Here is a 17,828-nt window from a genome sequence, read left to right as displayed (position 1 = left end):
ACATGGCTACTTATTTTATGTTGTTGGTGGCCATACATCGTCCTTAAGTTTGATTTGTTTCTCAAAACTTTTTATGTAATTTTCTTTTGTCCGATAAGACTTATATAATTATATTTTAATTTTGATTTAAAATATATGATATTATTTAATCCCTATATTATATCTGAATTTTTATTTAAATTTTAAACATTTTAGAGGGATAAATATACTCTTGAAATAATTTAAATAGATAGAAATAAATCAAAAAAAAAAGTTTAAAGTCAATTTAAAGACCTAATTATTGGCCACATGCACAACAAGTCATTAACAAACGTTTGTGGCAAAAATTTAGCCATTATGTTAAGTTGTTATATCGATTTATAAATTGGCAAATTTAGAAAATTAAGGATTTGAATATTGAATGAGACTTTTATTATTGCCATCCATTTGATTGAAATTAGGATATAGAACTATACTCGTCAATATCAAGTTCGATTGGGTTTGGAAGGATTCGTTCAAGAAATAGTTGAGTTGGAGATGATAATTTAGTGAAGTGCTACTATGATATTCCTGCAAAAATGTGTATAAATATGAAAGAATATTAATTTTGAACTTAAGTTCTAGGACTGTATAAAATGTAGATTCGATTGAAAAGAAACCTAGTTTGTGATTCTATTTATTTTGATTTGTTTATCCTACTAAAATATTTAGGAGTTTAAAAATTTAGGAGCTAAATAGTAACTTATGCATTGATTTAATATATTGAGCTTAAAAAAACAACTTGTCTGGTTATGTGGGCCAGAAGGAAGCCCAAGCCCGACCTCATGGCCCAGCTGGGTCGGTCTATCCCTAATCCATTATCCGCAGCATTGACCCGCTTTTTATTTCCTGGGCACTACTTTCATTTCTCTTTTCCCTCTTCCCTCTCGCTGCTGCTGCTGCTGCTGCTGCTGCTGCTGTAGCTGTAGCTTCCAGGGCTGTTTAATTTCACTATTAGCTCCTACTTTTGAACGGCAGTAACCAATACAGAAAACCCTAGCTCTCTTCATAATGCACTGCTCAAGTAACTCTCCCTCTTCCTTCGCGTTTGAATGTCATACTTTTTGTATGGGTTGTGGATCTCTTATTCTGATTGTGCTATTTTGTGCTTACAGTCTCCGGCGAGGTGCCGGAAGAGCCCGTTGTCTCGAAGAAGTCTGGGCTTTTATATGAGAAGCGTTTAATCGAGAGGCACATATCCGTATGTCTCTCTAACTTTTTTAGTTTTTGTTTTGTTTTCTTGCAATTTAGGGTTTTGGTTTCTCATATTCTGTTTTCCCGCGAGAAAATGTAGAGCAAGCAAATTTGAAGATTTTTTCGTGGTTTTTGTACTTCAAATGAAAAATTGACAGAAGCATGTAACTAATAATAATAATAATAATAAATCTTGTTTGTGTTTTGATCTGAGGCCTGGATTTAGTTTGGTTACTGAGAATTGAAAGAAACAAATAAATTGTTGGAGTATTGAATTTTTTGTTTCTGAACATGTGAGGTAACAAAACCGTTTGTTTGACTGAGCTCAGTTCATGTGGCTTTTCCATTTTGCGTTTGAAAATCAGGATTAGAATACACCTGAAGAAATAGGGACCTATATCTGGAGGGGCTTTTATTTATTTATTTATTTATTATATGCTTCTATCTCTTTTGAGATATCCTAACAAGAGAGAATGCTTAGGATGTGTCTCCTCGATACAGCAGAATTTGTTGTTTCTTATGTTATGCAATCTATATATTGATAACTCCTTTTTATTCTTATTTTTATGTTTTAGCCTTATGTTTGATGAACCCAGTATTGTTATTTATCATATAATTAGGATTATGGAAAATGCCCAATTACTGGGGAGCCACTTGCAATGGATGACATTGTTCCGGTCAAAACAGGCAAGGTATACTTTGTGGACATTTATGGTTAATAAAAGCTTTATGTGTTCAATAATGGTATAACCATTTTGTGATAATCTTTTTGCCCTTTTGTCTTTCCTTTTAGATTGTGAAACCAAGAACTGTGCAGACTGCTAGCATCCCAGGGATGCTCGGAATGTTCCAGAATGTATGTATACCTACTCCTTCAATTGAGCAAATTCCACATATGTATACATATGACAGCAAGAAGTGCTACTGAGTACTTCAAACAAAATTTTTGTCGCAAGTATTTATGCTGTTGTATGAACTACTTTTGTTTTCCACTGTTACTGATTTTTTTTTTGAGATACAAGGACGGAAGTTTGTCCTATAATCATTCCCTGATTAATCCATTTATATTAAAAATAGGTATGATGCTTGCATGCATCATGTTGATACATGTAAATGATTGAGCAAATTCCTTATATATACACATAAATGATTATCATGTTGATAATCATTTATATGTGACGCACATTTCTACTCATTCTGACGTTGCTTTTGTTTGTTATGGATGTGAAATGGTTCCTTTTGGTTATGTTTGATGATTTCTTGACTCCAGATATAGCAATTTAGTGTCCTAATCATAAGGCATAGTGTTTCTTTTTCTGCAAGCATCTGATTGTATCCCTGAGGTTCCAGTATGTTAAATAATTCAGATACATACGCATTTGGCTCGCTGTTTATTAAATGCTTTTTTTCCTGTTCATTTTACTGTATGCAATTGTTACAGGGCCTATATTATTGGGACTAATTTCCTTGCTTTTTTTTTTTTAATTTGAATTACTTATAAAGTTTTTCTGTTTGTTTATTATAGGAATGGGATGGTCTAATGCTTTCCAATTTTGCTTTGGAGCAACAATTACACACTGCAAGGCAAGAGCTAAGCCATGCATTATACCAGGTAATTGAACTCAGTTACAGCTTGCTAAGATTGTGGTTTTGATGCACAACTGTTGTACATCATCCTCTGGATCAATGCCAACAGATCATTTTCATATATGTTTGTTTTTGGATATGTCCTGTTCTCCTTTTGGTTCAGTTCAGCATTGGCTTTGTCGAGTTATTGATGCCATTTCCTCTTGTTGCACTTGTGCTTGCTTCTGTATTTTCTTACTCCCTATTTGGTTAGTATTTATGTTTATTTTTGCATTATTTGGTTCTTCTTCACAATGAAAATGAATATAATGTAAGAATATTTGTACTTGTGTATTCTCCATTTCTAACCTTGTGGCAAAGCTTTTCCTTGAATTTATTACCTTTACTTTTTATTGATATTGAAAAAGAACTTGTCATCATGCAGTTCTGTTTTCAAGTCGAAAAATCCATAATGAATGAAGGAGTTGATTTATCCTGAGCTGTTGTTTGTAAAGACTCATGTGGTTCAGTTATGTGGATTTTAAGTCTACAGTCTGATAAATTTTTGCTTTTTTTTTAAAAAAAAAATACTTTCAATGTGGAGTAGATTATTTATGTTGACTTGTTTTGAAATACTTAGGGTTTGTACTTGAACTTGGTAAAGAATATATGAAAGTTGCTGGGTTTTTAGCTAAAATGAGACAGTAGTGATTGTTGTATTTAAATCTATTATGTGGTTCAATTCTATTATTTCATTTTTTCTATTATCATTATTATTATTTTGCTAGCAAATCTATTGTAGATTGGATAATTGAAAGTATCACCTGCTTGCTTAATTCCATGGATTTTGGTCTACTTTGTGGTAATCTTGGGCAGCATGATGCTGCATGCCGAGTAATTGCTAGGCTTAAAAAGGAAAGAGATGAAGCAAGGTCATTGCTTGCGCAAGCTGAGAGGCAGATGCCTACGCTAGCGACAGCAGCTACTGCTAATGCCTTTGCACTTAGCAATGGAAAAAGAGGTATTTCCTTGTAGCTTCTTGGTTTTATAGTTTGATTCCGTTGTAGTTCAATGCCTCATTTGGACATTGGTGTCACTTTAGCTGCTGAGGATGATGATTTGGGGCCACCTGGAAAGAGAATACATCCTGGAATTTCTGCCAGTATAATAACTGAGTTAACAGACTGTAATGCAGCCCTTTCACAACAGCGGAAAAAGCGTCAGGTAGTCTGAGTTTAAGTTTGTAGATTGTCAATTTTGAAATATGTTGTTTGAGGATCATTGGTTTTTCGCATGTTGTAGTGTTTTTGTTTCATATATTTAAGACCGCATCAAGTTTAATGAAGTTGGGATAATTTCTTCATGTTGATTTCTTATCTCCTCTTTTCCATGTCGATTAGATTCCTCCAACATTGGCTTCTGTTGATGCTCTGGAGAGGTACACACAGCTTTCCAGTCATCCCCTTCACAAAACAAGCAAGCCAGGCATTGTATCTATTGATATCCATTATTCCAAGGTATGGGGATGTCTACAGTTCAATCCTGTCTGTGAGTGCATATACTTGCATGCTGTATCTAGGCAGGTGCTGTTCTGATTGAAATTGTTGTAACAGCCAGATGGTTGCTAATTGCTATAGGCATTTACCCCAAAACTTTAGGCAGTTGTTTCTTCCATAATTGTCAAATTGAGATCTGAATCGAGAATCGAATAGAATTGTAACATTCAATAAAAATTCTAAAAGTCTACTTAAAAATAATATATGTTAAGAAAGATATATAAAAAAAACATGGTAACACATTTTGATAAATGTAGAATTTTCATTTGTTTTATTAAACATATGCTTTTATGATAGAACAATATACTCTTACTATGTTATATAGTTTAGTGTTATGAGTTATGAACTCTTGAATTGTGGGAAATGATTATCGTTATGCATGTGCTAAGCTCTCATTTATTTTTTTTTAATAATTAAACAAAAAAGATAGCTGGTTACATTAAAAGGTTAAAATATATTAATATAAAATGTCATAACTTGACAACTATAATTGGAGAAGTAAATTAACAAAAAAAGAAAAGGGAGAGGGAAAAGAAGGGGTGAGGATTTTGTGTGCACTTTTCATAGCAAAAATTGAATGAAATATGAAATTTTGAAAGTATAAGGTCTAACAAGTAACAGTCCTTAAGAAATTATTGATTCAACTGAGTCGATTCATATTAGTTCACCTGTTCACTATGGATTCTTTTGACTTGGTCACAATCTAGATACCTTTGTTATTTATCCCTTAGATTCAAATCATTGGGATGTGGAATTTTATCAAGAAGCACAAGATTCATATACTTTTAAGATTCACTCTATAGATCTGAATCGACAAGGTAAAAATTTATTGGATTCTTAAGATTTGAGTAACAGTGGTTTCTTCTAATACAATTAATGAATTTGCATTTTGTTGTCACTTATGACTCAAGTTTGATGAGCCAAATTTATTCTAAACAGCAGCATAGAGACAAATGAAAACATGAAGTGAATAATTGAAAACAAAAAGAATTTATTAAGTCCTAATCCTAACTTATGCAAGTGGGCTCCTTAAAACTTCTAGAGGCCTTTGCATTGCATGTTCTTGTTTTCTAGGTAGATGTTGGAATGTGGGGATTCACTTACTGTCACCTTATAAATGTTGCTTCATTGTAAAAAATTGAACCAATTTATTTGACTCATGCTGGTTGTGTTATTCTTGCTTTTATTTTATACCTCTTTTCTTTGTCCCTTAGGATGTCATTGCTACTGGAGGGGTTGATTCCACGGCAGTACTTTTTGATCGCCCATCAGGACAGATCCTATCTACACTAAGTGGTCACTCAAAGAAGGTTTTTTCTTTTACTATATACATCACTACAGCTCTTCTTGTTTGAAGGGAAGTTGCTTGACTGATCACATCATTTGTTTGGTAGGTTACTAGTGTGAAATTTGTTGCAGAGGGTGATTTATTTTTGACTGGATCTGCAGACAAGGTGAGTAAACTTCAACTTGATACATCTAACATCAAGTGTATACAATTTTATGTGTATTATTTTCTTCTTTTTATTATAAAGTAAACCAGCTTTCTGAAGCATCTAATGGAAGTTACCTTGATTAACTTCCTAAGATAGCGAATTTTCTGTTGTTGTTCTAGGATGCCCAGCTTATTAGTTCTCTTTTCAATTTTAGTTTATTAATATTCCACCTTCACAAATTAACATTATATCTAAAAAACAAAAGCATTGATTAGAGCCACTATGATCGTAAAAGAAATATGATTTTAAGCCAAAAAAGTACAGTTCTTTTTTATGCTGTTCCAAATTTTATTATTGACTTTATGATGAGTATATTTGATCCTATGACCTTTGTTTTGACTTTAGGCGCATGGAAAACCAACTAGCATCTGTTAAGTTGTCCTGGTCACGTTAACTGTTAGCATTATTCTTTTATTCTTATCTTTTACATTTTCTTCTCAATGGTGCAGACTGTTCGCATATGGCAAGGATCTGAAGAGGGAAAATATGACTGCCGACATATCTTGAAGGATCATACTGCTGAGGTAAATACCGTTCAATCTGCATGTTTTTATGTTAATGGCTGATGGGATATTCTGATTTGCAGAAACTCATCCCAGAAGATTTTCATTGCATACTCTAATTGTGGCTGTCTTGGTTGTATTAATAGATCCATGACTTAGGTTATTTATTTTAAAATGGGAGTGGATAGGTAATGCCTTGCCAATTGTTTAATGCTTTTGAAGCCACCATGTGTTTTTTTTTTTGTTAAGCCTCAAGTAAAGCACCTTCTACTCAAGTAATGTGGGACTGATGTATGTACCCCTTGATTGCTTACCATGGCTGTTGCCTCCATCCTCTCTCTTGGTGTGATGAGAGTGATTTACTTCACATGCATACACCTTGAGGTTAGCTCACTGGAGTTTTCCTTAAGATATATGCTTCTAAGCCAAGTTTAGTTTTGAGAAGTGCAGCATATCATATCCTCTTGTAGTAAATCAATGCAGGATGATATTCCACAATCACAGCCTATTATATTGAATTTGAAAGGCTTAAAAGATGTGCTAGTTTCTTAACCATAGTCTGCTCATTGATAAAGAATCTTAAACTATTTTCATATTCCCAGTTGTTTAACTCTTTGCTTGAGCTGATTGTGATTGACAATTTTACATGCTATGTGTTTGCTTGAAATCCTGTCAGGTGCATGCTGTCACTGTCCATGCCACCAACAACTATTTTGTGACAGCTTCTCTTGATAATACATGGTGCTTCTATGATCTCTCCTCTGGCTTATGCTTGACACAGGTCCCACTCTCTCTCTCTCTCTCTCTCTCTCTCTCTCTCTCTCTCTCTCTCTCTCTCTCTCTCTCTCTCTCTCTCTCTCTCTCTCTCTCTCTCTCTCTCTCTCTCTAGGGGTGTAAACGAACCGAGCCGAGCTTTGAAGAGTTCAAGCTTGGTTCGTTAAAATTTTTTCGAGCTCGAGCCGAATTCGAGCTTTACTCATATCGAACTCGAGCCGAGTATTAAGAAGCTCAAGTTTGGCTCGTTTAGCAAACGAGCTTAGACGAGTCGAGCTTTTATTGAGCTGAGTCTCGAATAGTTCACGAGTAATTTAATTTATTTACATGTATAATGAGTTTTAGCTTAAAACTAATAAGTTTAAAACTAAAATAATTTTAGTTAAATAAGTGTATTTACAAATTAGCATGTAAACTTATAAAGATGAGTTTTTAAATCTTAATGATCCAAATATATGCAAGTTTAAGAGTGTAACTAAACTATATAGAGTTGAATTTTAAAAAATTTAGATTTGGCTCATTAAAGTATATACAGGGTTTGAATTTATTTCTCTTATGATAGTAATTTCAGTTTGCTTAACGAGACTGTTCACGAGTCTATTCGCGAGCCTGCTCATGAACTCAGAAACGAGCCGAGCTCACGAGCCTTAACGAGCCGAATACTATGGAGCTCAAGCTTGGCTCGTTTACCAAACGAGCCTAAAAATTAAGCTCGAGCTTGGCTCGTTTAGAAATCGAGTCGAGCTCGGTCGAGTTTTTATCGAATCGAATCTCGAATAGCTCACGAACGGTTTGGTTCATTTACACCCCTATCTCTCTCTCTCTCACACACACACACACACACACACGCGTGCGCAATCATGTACAAAACCATTATCAGAGTACTTGAATTTTTTTTTTAAAAAAATTTTATTTAATGTCTTTTATTGTGTATGGGTTGTGCCTAATACGATATGTGGTGGTACTTTCAAATGTTTATGTTGCTTATGCTTAGAGCTTGCCTTTTCTTTTCATTTTGATGTGGAGTGGAAACTCCAATATCATGACAATAAATAAGTATCCTTGGTCCATTTGATCAGGACAATTGATATGTTCCACAGGTCTCTGACACTTCAAAATCTGACACTTCTAAACCAGAGGGCTATACATCTGCAGCTTTTCATCCTGATGGTCTCATTCTTGGAACAGGAACTTCAGAAGCTGTTGTTAAGATTTGGGACGTAAAAAGCCAGGTATTGTTCCAGTATCAGGCCTTAATTGTGTCTATTGCGTTTTTCTTGAGTCAAAAGATGTATGTACATTTCTATGCGTGCAAAAAATGGAATTCATCTATGGATCTGTTTTTTATTTCATTATCATTACTATTTTTGAATTTCACATTCTGCAGTTTACTTTATTGATTTACAGGCAAATGTTGCAAAATTTGATGGACATGTTGGAGCAGTGACTGCTATATCCTTCTCAGAAAATGGTTACTTCCTAGCGGTATGTATTTTTAGCAAATGCAGTTAATGGGTTTGCTGTTTGCTTACAATTTATATGGTTAATCTGGACAGACTGCGGCACATGATAGTGTTAAACTCTGGGATCTGCGCAAATTGAAGAACTTCCGGACGCTCAATCTTTATGATCCAGATACACCAACAAACTCTGGTATGTAATTATGCAGTACTGCATATCTGGCCCTTATTGCCTGTATATTATATATGACCTCTTCATGTAGAACCAATAGGTATTAGGGGATTTGGGTTTGCTCAAAGTTGATGTTCAATAATCATAATAAAATCTTTAAATATGTAGAGATCGCAGGCCTTATTTATAGTGTTTTGACTTGTTTATATCCTTATTACATTAGGATTAAGAACCCTATTTCCATTTCTAATTAGGTAGGCTAGACACACTGTATTAAGAACCCTAAACAAATTAAAGTAGGAGGGTAATAGTATATCTAATGAAATTATAAAAAAATATATTCTAAATCTAATAAAATCCCTTAACATCATAATTCTACAATGACTATAGTTCTAAGTTTATTTTTTCTTCAATAATGCATCATTTCCCCGTAGTTGGAGAAAACTTTACCTTGAGTCTTGTGGTATGGAAAGAATAGGAATTGGATTCGGAGAAAATAAGTAACTCAAATCTTCTTGGATGATGGCAAAATGGTTGAACAAAGTACTCCATTCTTTTCTTCACATCTTTAGCTACACCAGCACTGATAAAATCAGTCAAAACAACAATTGGAAGTCTCTTTAATTCAGTAGGAACAAAGATTCAATTTCCATTGTCTTCTCCTGGACAATGAATATAATTGCTAAGTTGGAGAAAAGTTGACCTCGAGTCTTATGGTGTGGAAGGAATAGGAATTGGATGTTGAGAATAAGCAACTCAATCTTCTTGGATGATGGCAAAAACCATTCTTCTCTTCACATCTTTAGCAACTTAAAAACTGATAAAATTAGTCATAACAATTGAAAGTCTCTCCAATTTAGTAGGAACAAGGGAATTTGAAAATTTTCAACTTCCATTGTCATCTCAAAGAATGAATGTCCGAGTTTAATCCCTTTCTCATACTGCATCACCTCTCATTGGATCTGGTTCTACAATAATAATTCTGTTTCTACTTGCAATCCCCTGCAAAAATGCCCTCATTATTGGCAATGCCCTGGCTTAGATCTTGTGCCATGTAAAACTTTAAGCTTGATTGATTGGGAGTTAATTTGGTTGTCTTTGCATTTATTTGTATTGTTTAGCTCGGAGAAGTTCTGGAATAAGCAAATATTGTCACCTGTACTTATATATCTTATTGATGACCAGAAAGATAGCAGAAGTCATTTTGTTTAATTGTTTTCTTGACTATTTTCATTTGTGATGAATCAATCATGACTATTTTCTTTTGTGATGAAGCAATCATAAAATGCAATGTATAATGGGAGTTCTCTTTGTGGTTGTTGCAGTGGAATTTGACCACAGTGGATGTTATCTTGGAGTTGGAGGCTCAGATATAAGGTGGGCGTGTCTTGTGGTTTTTCAAACATTGGTTTTTCCATCTTTTTGCAATATTAAGTTTTCCATTGCTTGTCAAGAGATTTTTTTCGTTAATCTATATAAGAAAGATAATATTGTCTGTTGTGCATCTCTTTTTCGATCCTGTCATGCCAAGTGATTACTTCTTCGTGGTTGCAGAGTTTTCCAAGTTGCCAGTGTGAAAGCAGAATGGAATTGTATCAAAACTCTGCCTGATTTATCTGGCACAGGTTTTTCCTCTTTCCTTTTATCCATTTGTTGAATCTATCACTTAATGGAGTAGTCACCAATGTTCTTGCTCCAATTACCAGGAAGAACAACTTGTGTAAAATTTGGTCCTGATGCGAAATATATAGCAGTAGGATCAATGGACCGCAACCTCCGCATATTTGGCCTGCCTGGGGATGATGGACAAACGGAGTAATGAAATGTCTGCAAGTTGCTTGATTTGGAAGTGGGCTCTTTACGTTACTTGCAGTAAGCGTACTGCGTCTGTTGGGCTGTGTACTGTTTTGGCTGATTAAGCAAATGGTAGAGCTTCGATTTCTCATCAATTGTGCAGAGTTGACTCTTTACTCATTGCCATGTGATTAGATGCAGGGTCACCTGAGATTGAGTAGCTAGTCGGTCTTTTTGTATTAAGTTGTCATTGAGATTTCCAGCAAATAGTGCTTGCATTTAATATATACAGATTTTTCTTGCTACTGAAATTCAAATCCTTCTAGAAATGTAATGTGCATCTAATGTATCTTTATTGGTCGATACACTAGCTCATTGGCGTCAACATTTTGCAGTTTGGTTCAATTCGATTGCAAACATATTATAAATTGAGGTTTATTGGGTCCATTCAGTTTGTTACTTTTAATTCGCTTGAGTCTACTTAAATCGGAAATTACGACCGTGTTCTCTTTTTCTTTTAACACTGTAATAACCCTTTTAAGTCCAACCAAAAAGTTAAAATACAATGAAAGTCCACCATACAAACAACTCACAAACCTAGTCCAAACAGATTCAGAGGTACATCATCAGAAGAATGTAATTATTGCCCATAATAATCCAAGGCCCATAATCTAGTCCAAAAAGACTCAAAGGCCCACCATCAGAAAAACGCAATTATTGTACACAATAATCTATGGCCCACAATCCACAATAGTCCACAGCCTAGAGGCAACTAACCCAGCCAAGATTCTACCAAAACACCTCTCACAGCTATAGCTGATGAGCAGTTGAGCACTGATGACTGATGTCCATCAAACCACCAAGCAATCAACCAGAGGACAGCAAGCAAAAGATAACAATCATACATGCCATACAAAATAAAAATACTCTGCAGAAAAATTCACAAAGGCGACACAAGATAAAAAAAACAAATAAGAAAGCAACTCTACAAACTTAGTGACAGCCAAATCCAACCAAATCGTCGATCTAAGAGAGTGCGAGTCACTGAGCGAATTGGTGCGATTCCAAGCAGCAAACATCAAATCAAAGAAAATCTCCATAATTTTTTAAGTAGAGTCGTCAAATTAAAAAACAAAATCAGATCCGAAATAAACCAACCCTCCCAAAAAACACTATAAATTTAGAAAACAAACCAAAATAAAAATAAAAAGAAGAAAAATAACGAAATCACACCACGTAATGTGGGAGAAGCAAAGGACGGAAACCTCTTATACCTTAAGGCAGAGGAAGACTAACACAAAATCAAAAACAAAATAACATCAAAAGAAACCTCAAAGCAGCACGGCGATGAAGACCAAACGAAATCCGAAGCACCAATGGCCTGGTGCAGCTTTCTCTATTGCGACCTTCCCTTCGCCCTGACTTTTTCTCTCCCTTTCTTATTCTGAATTCAGCCTGATTTCATTTTCAAAATTAAACTATAACTACCTCCTACCTATTAAGACCGTGTTCCTGATAATTGATTTTCATTCCTTACTTTATATTGTATTCAACATTACCTATCAGTTTCATAAGGGTATATACAATAATTTTTTTCAATTTGAACAAATCTGCCATCAATATATATTTGATCAAATGAACCCAAGGGAGAAGAAATCACCCAAATGAACCTACTGATATAATAATCAGAAAAACTCTCAAATATGTTAAAACCATACTAAAGATAAACATCTATGTGCCCACTGGTTCCTCCTCTTTTTTTCCCCTGCCTTACAATAGCTGCACTCCCTTACCTAATTTTACAACAATACAGCTGGGCAAATTACAGTTCACTACGTATTTGAAAGAGGGATATCCATTCTAAAGGCCATCAACTTTAGACTGCAGCACTCCTTGATAGCAAGTAATGAATTCCGCTGCAGAAATTCATAGCATTTACCAGTAGCTATTGCCAATAATTAGCACTTCATAATTGAAAGAATAATGAATGACATCACGAATAATCAATGAAGATAAAATGACAAGCTTCCATCTCCTTGCGTCAGGAAAGGAATTTTGATGAATGTGTAAACCCCCAAAGCTGCACAAGTAAGAATACATCAACAACATAGAGGACAGCATTTTTAAAACTGAAATATGCAGCTTTGGATACAATATAATCACAAAATGTAGAAAAGCTCAGTTTGAAGAGTGTATAGTTGTATATCTCACTACTTCAGCTTATCTGCTTTCGTGGTCAGATTATTTGGGAAAAGGATGTAGCAATTGAAGTTTTAACTCAGCTAGACGCAAGAATACTTCTAACACTAGAATTTATGCAGATCAATAAAAAACACAAAATTTTGACTTCTGATAGGAGAGACTTAAAGTCAGATATTGAATGGCAAAACGGGAAAGAGATAACCTTCTTGCCACTGAGATGACCAAAACAGGATGATGGCTTTGATACACTGGAGTAGCCCATGCTTCAATAATTCATTCATAAAGATCATAATGTATTAACAACTCAAATAAGATTATGACGACAAAGCTGATGATGATGGAGTAACGGTCAAAAGGACAATATTAAGTGAAATTACCTATTAATCAAGGCTTAATTACCTATTAATTAAGGCTTCTCTCTCTCTCTCTATATATATATATGTAAGGAACAGTTAAGAATAGTTAGATTACCTCCACATTTTTTAATTCAAATTCTGGTTGGTGGGCCAGGCATAGGTTCCCAAATGTTTCACAAGGTCCACTAGTTCCATTTAACCTATTTCAAGGAAGAAAATAAATTAAAATGATAATGTGAAGGAAAAATATCTAGAATATTTCACTTTTCATTAATTACGGGAAATTCCAAGAATACTCCACCGTGCAACTTACAGGTCTCCATCCAAGCACAAAGCAAAGTTACAGCCACCACCAAGTGCTAGTAAGTCATTCAAACACATGTAATAATATCGGTTGGCGCCTGTATCAGTCACAAGTTGAAAATATAAGCAAAAAATGACCTTTTAAGGTTTATGCTACATTGGAGGCGTAGTTATTGGTAAAACTATTAAGAAATCTTATGGCTTAATCAAGTGTTTATGCATCCATCAAGATCACAAACATAGCCTTGTTGATTTATTATTTTTAGCATAGAAAAAAAGCTTTTAGACCTCATTATATCTCATCAGAAGTAAAGAATCAAACTGACTTAAGTATCTCAAAGTATTTCATTTACTTTTAGATCCAAGAGACATTGTCTAACATAGGGTGGTTCCAAATTGCCAGTCTGATTCTGATGTCTCCACATATGTATGTATTTTGAATTTGTTCGTTACAATGTCCAAGAAGATAATGAGTAAAAGTATATGCTTACCAGTTGCTCTAAACAGCCTTGGTTCACCATATATAGTTGTAAATACAAATGTCTGGTTTGTCCCCTATCATTGGAATCAGAAAAAAGGTAAAGATATTAAATAAACATTTTAAAAAGGAAAAGGAAAAAGGGAATACATAACACACACCAAGAAAGTAAAATGTATACACACATAAATACATGCATATATAAATATAGATTTACCTGATATTTTCTCTTGGGTGTAGGTTTCAATGGACATTCTAGCAGACCACCAAATACAGCACCTTGTCTATCACCAACAATCTAAAAATTTCATAACCCAATCCCAAATAGATAAGGACCAAATAAACAATGAAACTTTCAGGAAGTATAATGGTAATTCTCAGACCATGAATATTAGCATACCAACACACAGGGCCCAGGAAGATCTGCACTCTTGCGAATAAGTGTCCGGAGTGATATTCCATGCTTTAACGTACTGCCCTTCATTTGAAAGCATCAATATTGAATCAATATCTAAACACAATATAGAATATATAGGTTTACTAACAAAATTTTACCTATATAACAAAACCCATTGGCATCCCTTCACTATGTTAGGAAGGGAAGCGTGCAAGAATTCGTATAATTCAGAGGAAATAAAAGTTGACTCGACCATGAGATGGAGCACTGGGCTACATGGAGTTTGCTGCTCTCGTGCTTCCTCAAATATATCACTATCACTACTGCTCCTTCCAGAGGCACTCACCTCATTGCTGTCAAGGGTTTTATCTGTTTGTTTGTTGACACTAACTTCAATGCTTTCTTTGCTGTCTTCACTAAAATTTTGTAAGTTTTCATCCTCAGATATGGTGTTGCATTCATGATAACTAACTGAGTGCTCATCTTCCGGTTTGAAGCCTTTAAGACCCCATGTAACAAGCAGTGATTTAATTGGTTTTAACTCTTCTTGGTATTTGTTTGATCGAGACCTACCAAAGTTTAATGAAGGGACCGTGAAGGGAAAATATGAAGAAACTGATTTCCCCCCATTAGAGAACGACCCGGCCTACACATCCAAACATCTTGTATCACAACAAAATTATATAATTCACAAGGGCAAGGAAAATAGAAAAGAAAAGTAAAATCAATTATATTATCTATAATGCATGCAATACCTCGAAAATGGTGAATAATAGATACAACAAAATGTTAATTTTTGGGTTTTCTTGGGTTAAAAAAAATGCATTTTCTGTCTACTTTTCTTAATTCAGCTACGAAACAAGTCTTCAATTTCCTCTTGTCAATATTTCTGAGCTACCAAACATATAATACAAACATAGATAGCACATCCATACTTCAGCAACATCAAAGTAATCTCAAATAGAACAATCCAGTATCAAGTAGGCCATGACAGTGATTTCCTTTTCCTCCCAAGGATCGAAAAATGGGAGAAGTTAAAATACCCAATTATTATTTGCTGCGGATGTATATAATTCAATCAAAAGAGCCAACAAAACCAAATAACAATCCAGAAGATCACACACAAATACAATTGCATAACTACATTGTGTCAGATCTACATTCTTTAAATATGAGGGAAAAACAGGAGATTGATAATGAAACCATCAATAGAAAGGAAGGAAATTACCTGGGAATCGGGTGATGAAGAGGGAGGGTCAAGAGGAGGAGGAGAAGAAGAAGAAGAAGAAGAAGAATTTTGAGATTCACCAAAGAAACGGGAGAGCTGGTTTGAGACTTTTTCTTTCAATGTATGCATATTCTCTAAAATCTTATAGCGACCTGTTCTGTAAATTTAAGCATATAGTTAAAAGTTGTGTGAAAAAATTTAGAAGACGATTGGGATTATCTCGTAAGACGATCGAGCTTGTGTTTTCTCTTTTGTTTTTGGATTCTCAAAGGCAGAGAGAGAGAGAGAGAGAGTTCGTCGGTGGTGAGGAAGGAGAGAGACAGACAGAAAGTTAAGGAATTATACTTGGTTTTGGACAAATATTTTGATTGGTTATTGTCTGTATTTTCTACGGTATTCTACTATTATACGTCTCTCCGGCGTTTCAACTCCTATTCCAATACGCCGTCGTCACAGCTAAGCCAAAGTACAATACATCATTTTATATGTATATACATACACACATCATATATTTTATATAAAGTAATTTTTCCTATATGGAAAAAAAAAGCTTTATAAGTGTAACCGTTATTGCCTTTTACACAATATTTTAATTGGAAAAAAATAAAAGGAAAATAAATTAGAAAGAAAATAATTTTTCATTTTTATTATTTTTTATTTGAATGAAAAGGAAAATAGAAAGATGGGAAAATATACAATAATATATTAACTCTTAATTAGATATATACTTTTACATAAATAGAAAATAATTTATATTGTTATCTGATATGATGTTTATCAATAATCAAAATTAAAATCATATCAAGTTGTTTTTTTTTAAATATAATTTATATTACAATCACACAAAATAAATTATAAGCAGTTATTATAAAATAAAATCACATGATAAGAGTATAATCAGTCAATATATAGTCTTACTTATGAAATAAAAACTCAGATGCTATTGTAGCATCTGACATTTATCAAGACTTACAATCTAGCAAACTCTTATTATGCCTATAATTACAGAATTTTCGATGAATTAGTCCATCATATTATTGTTAAATTATCAGAAAATGTTATAATTAATTTTTTCTTTTTTATTATATAAAAGTTAGTGACTACATAAATAAAAATACACGATTTTAATATAACTATTATTAAATTCTGAACAATCTCTTATACTCACATTTATTATTCAGCTTACTTATTTAAGCGTTGGAATAACTATTATAAATACTAACCATCTTATATAGAGCAATAAAGTATAATTTTTTTTTCTTAAAAAAGAAAATTGCATGGCTCACCAAACCATATCCAAATCAAAAAATCAATAATTATATTGAAATGAGACTAAGATAATGAACTTGTAACACACAGTAGGTTAGGCTTATTACAATTACATTGAAACATGAAACTATTAGGTTTATTACAATTATAGTGAAACATGAAAAAAATTGATTGGGATCAAAGAAGGTATTAAAAAAATAATATATATTAATAAATTTATATACAAATATATTAAAAAAATTATCAAAGTAAATAGAATGAGTTTATATTTGAAAAAGATAAAATTATTTTAATTAAAAAATACTTTCTCTGCATGAATTTTTTCGGTACTTTTGACGTGGCTGAAACAAAACTGTACTGTAATTAATCGATCCGTAAAAAACAGAATATGATGTGGGCAAACGCTTACAGCGACTATTTTGACACTCAAATCAATAAGTTGAAAATAAAGGTGTGCATAATGTAATGTTTTAAATTTAATAGTAATCGTATAAGAATTGCATAAAAAGAGCATACATTAATTTTTGTGTTCATCAATTTTTATACTATCAGAAGATAGAGTTAGTCATGACATTTTTTGAAAATTCAATCGATGTCGATCAATGAACAGGAAATCCTGCGATTATAGGTGTAATAAAAATATGTTAGATTGCATTATGTAATGGTAATTTCTTATAAAGTCTCACCTTATAAGTTGAATGGGCAAATATTTATGAAAAATTAAGAAGCGTTTAAATCTTATTTTTCTTTAAAAAAATAGAGTATTATCTGATTATATTTTTATAACGTTAATTTTATTTTCGAGTGTTATATTAAGCAAATATTATATCATGTTAACTCTAAACTAAAAAAACAAATGGAACTAAAAAGTTTACCATAATATTTAACTAATTAAATTTCAATTGGTATTTGATAACCGTCAGATTTCTTTTATCCCGGGCCCTGGTTAGGCTCATAAGGACGGTCCGCGACTTGGAGGCTTCAAGGCTTCCCGACCGAGTCCGGCCCATCCCACTCTGCTTCGAGATCAGACTCCTGCTAAACCCGATAGTCAGACCGGCC

At 33.6% G+C, this 17,828-nt stretch overlaps 2 protein-coding genes across 5 annotated transcripts; one reads left to right on the top strand and one right to left on the bottom strand.

Moving 5' to 3' along the window:
• Positions 1 to 853: 853 nt before the first annotated feature.
• On the top strand, positions 854 to 10,980 carry LOC110611212 (pre-mRNA-processing factor 19 homolog 1). The gene is made up of 18 exons (XM_021751390.1): positions 854 to 1,042; positions 1,134 to 1,219; positions 1,833 to 1,904; positions 2,006 to 2,068; positions 2,738 to 2,824; positions 3,655 to 3,799; positions 3,881 to 4,002; positions 4,179 to 4,295; positions 5,549 to 5,644; positions 5,729 to 5,788; positions 6,280 to 6,354; positions 7,010 to 7,114; positions 8,208 to 8,339; positions 8,515 to 8,592; positions 8,664 to 8,760; positions 10,065 to 10,116; positions 10,294 to 10,364; positions 10,446 to 10,980. Exons 1-18 carry the CDS (start codon positions 1,030 to 1,032, stop codon positions 10,556 to 10,558), a joined length of 1,584 nt encoding a protein of 527 aa, XP_021607082.1. The 5' UTR covers positions 854 to 1,029; the 3' UTR covers positions 10,559 to 10,980.
• A 1,132-nt stretch (positions 10,981 to 12,112) lies between these two features.
• On the bottom strand, positions 12,113 to 15,835 carry LOC110611213 (oxidation resistance protein 1). Of its 4 annotated transcripts, none has more exons than XM_021751391.2 (8): positions 15,498 to 15,835; positions 14,428 to 14,915; positions 14,273 to 14,345; positions 14,090 to 14,170; positions 13,886 to 13,949; positions 13,405 to 13,492; positions 13,207 to 13,291; positions 12,113 to 12,613 (listed from the first exon to the last, which is right to left on the bottom strand). In XM_021751391.2, exons 1-8 carry the CDS (start codon positions 15,624 to 15,626, stop codon positions 12,575 to 12,577), a joined length of 1,047 nt encoding a protein of 348 aa, XP_021607083.1. In that variant the 5' UTR covers positions 15,627 to 15,835; the 3' UTR covers positions 12,113 to 12,574. The 4 variants fall into 4 exon arrangements, with proteins under 4 accessions (XP_021607083.1, XP_021607084.1, XP_021607085.1 ...); XM_021751392.2 differs by having other exon boundaries at positions 14,273 to 14,350; positions 14,523 to 14,915; XM_021751393.2 differs by having other exon boundaries at positions 14,273 to 14,350; positions 14,616 to 14,915.
• Positions 15,836 to 17,828: the final 1,993 nt, after the last annotated feature.

This window comes from Manihot esculenta, chromosome 3, assembly GCF_001659605.2.
Source record: "Manihot esculenta cultivar AM560-2 chromosome 3, M.esculenta_v8, whole genome shotgun sequence".
Lineage (NCBI taxonomy): Eukaryota > Viridiplantae > Streptophyta > Magnoliopsida > Malpighiales > Euphorbiaceae > Manihot > Manihot esculenta.
This window is presented reverse-complemented; position numbering and strand designations above follow the sequence as displayed.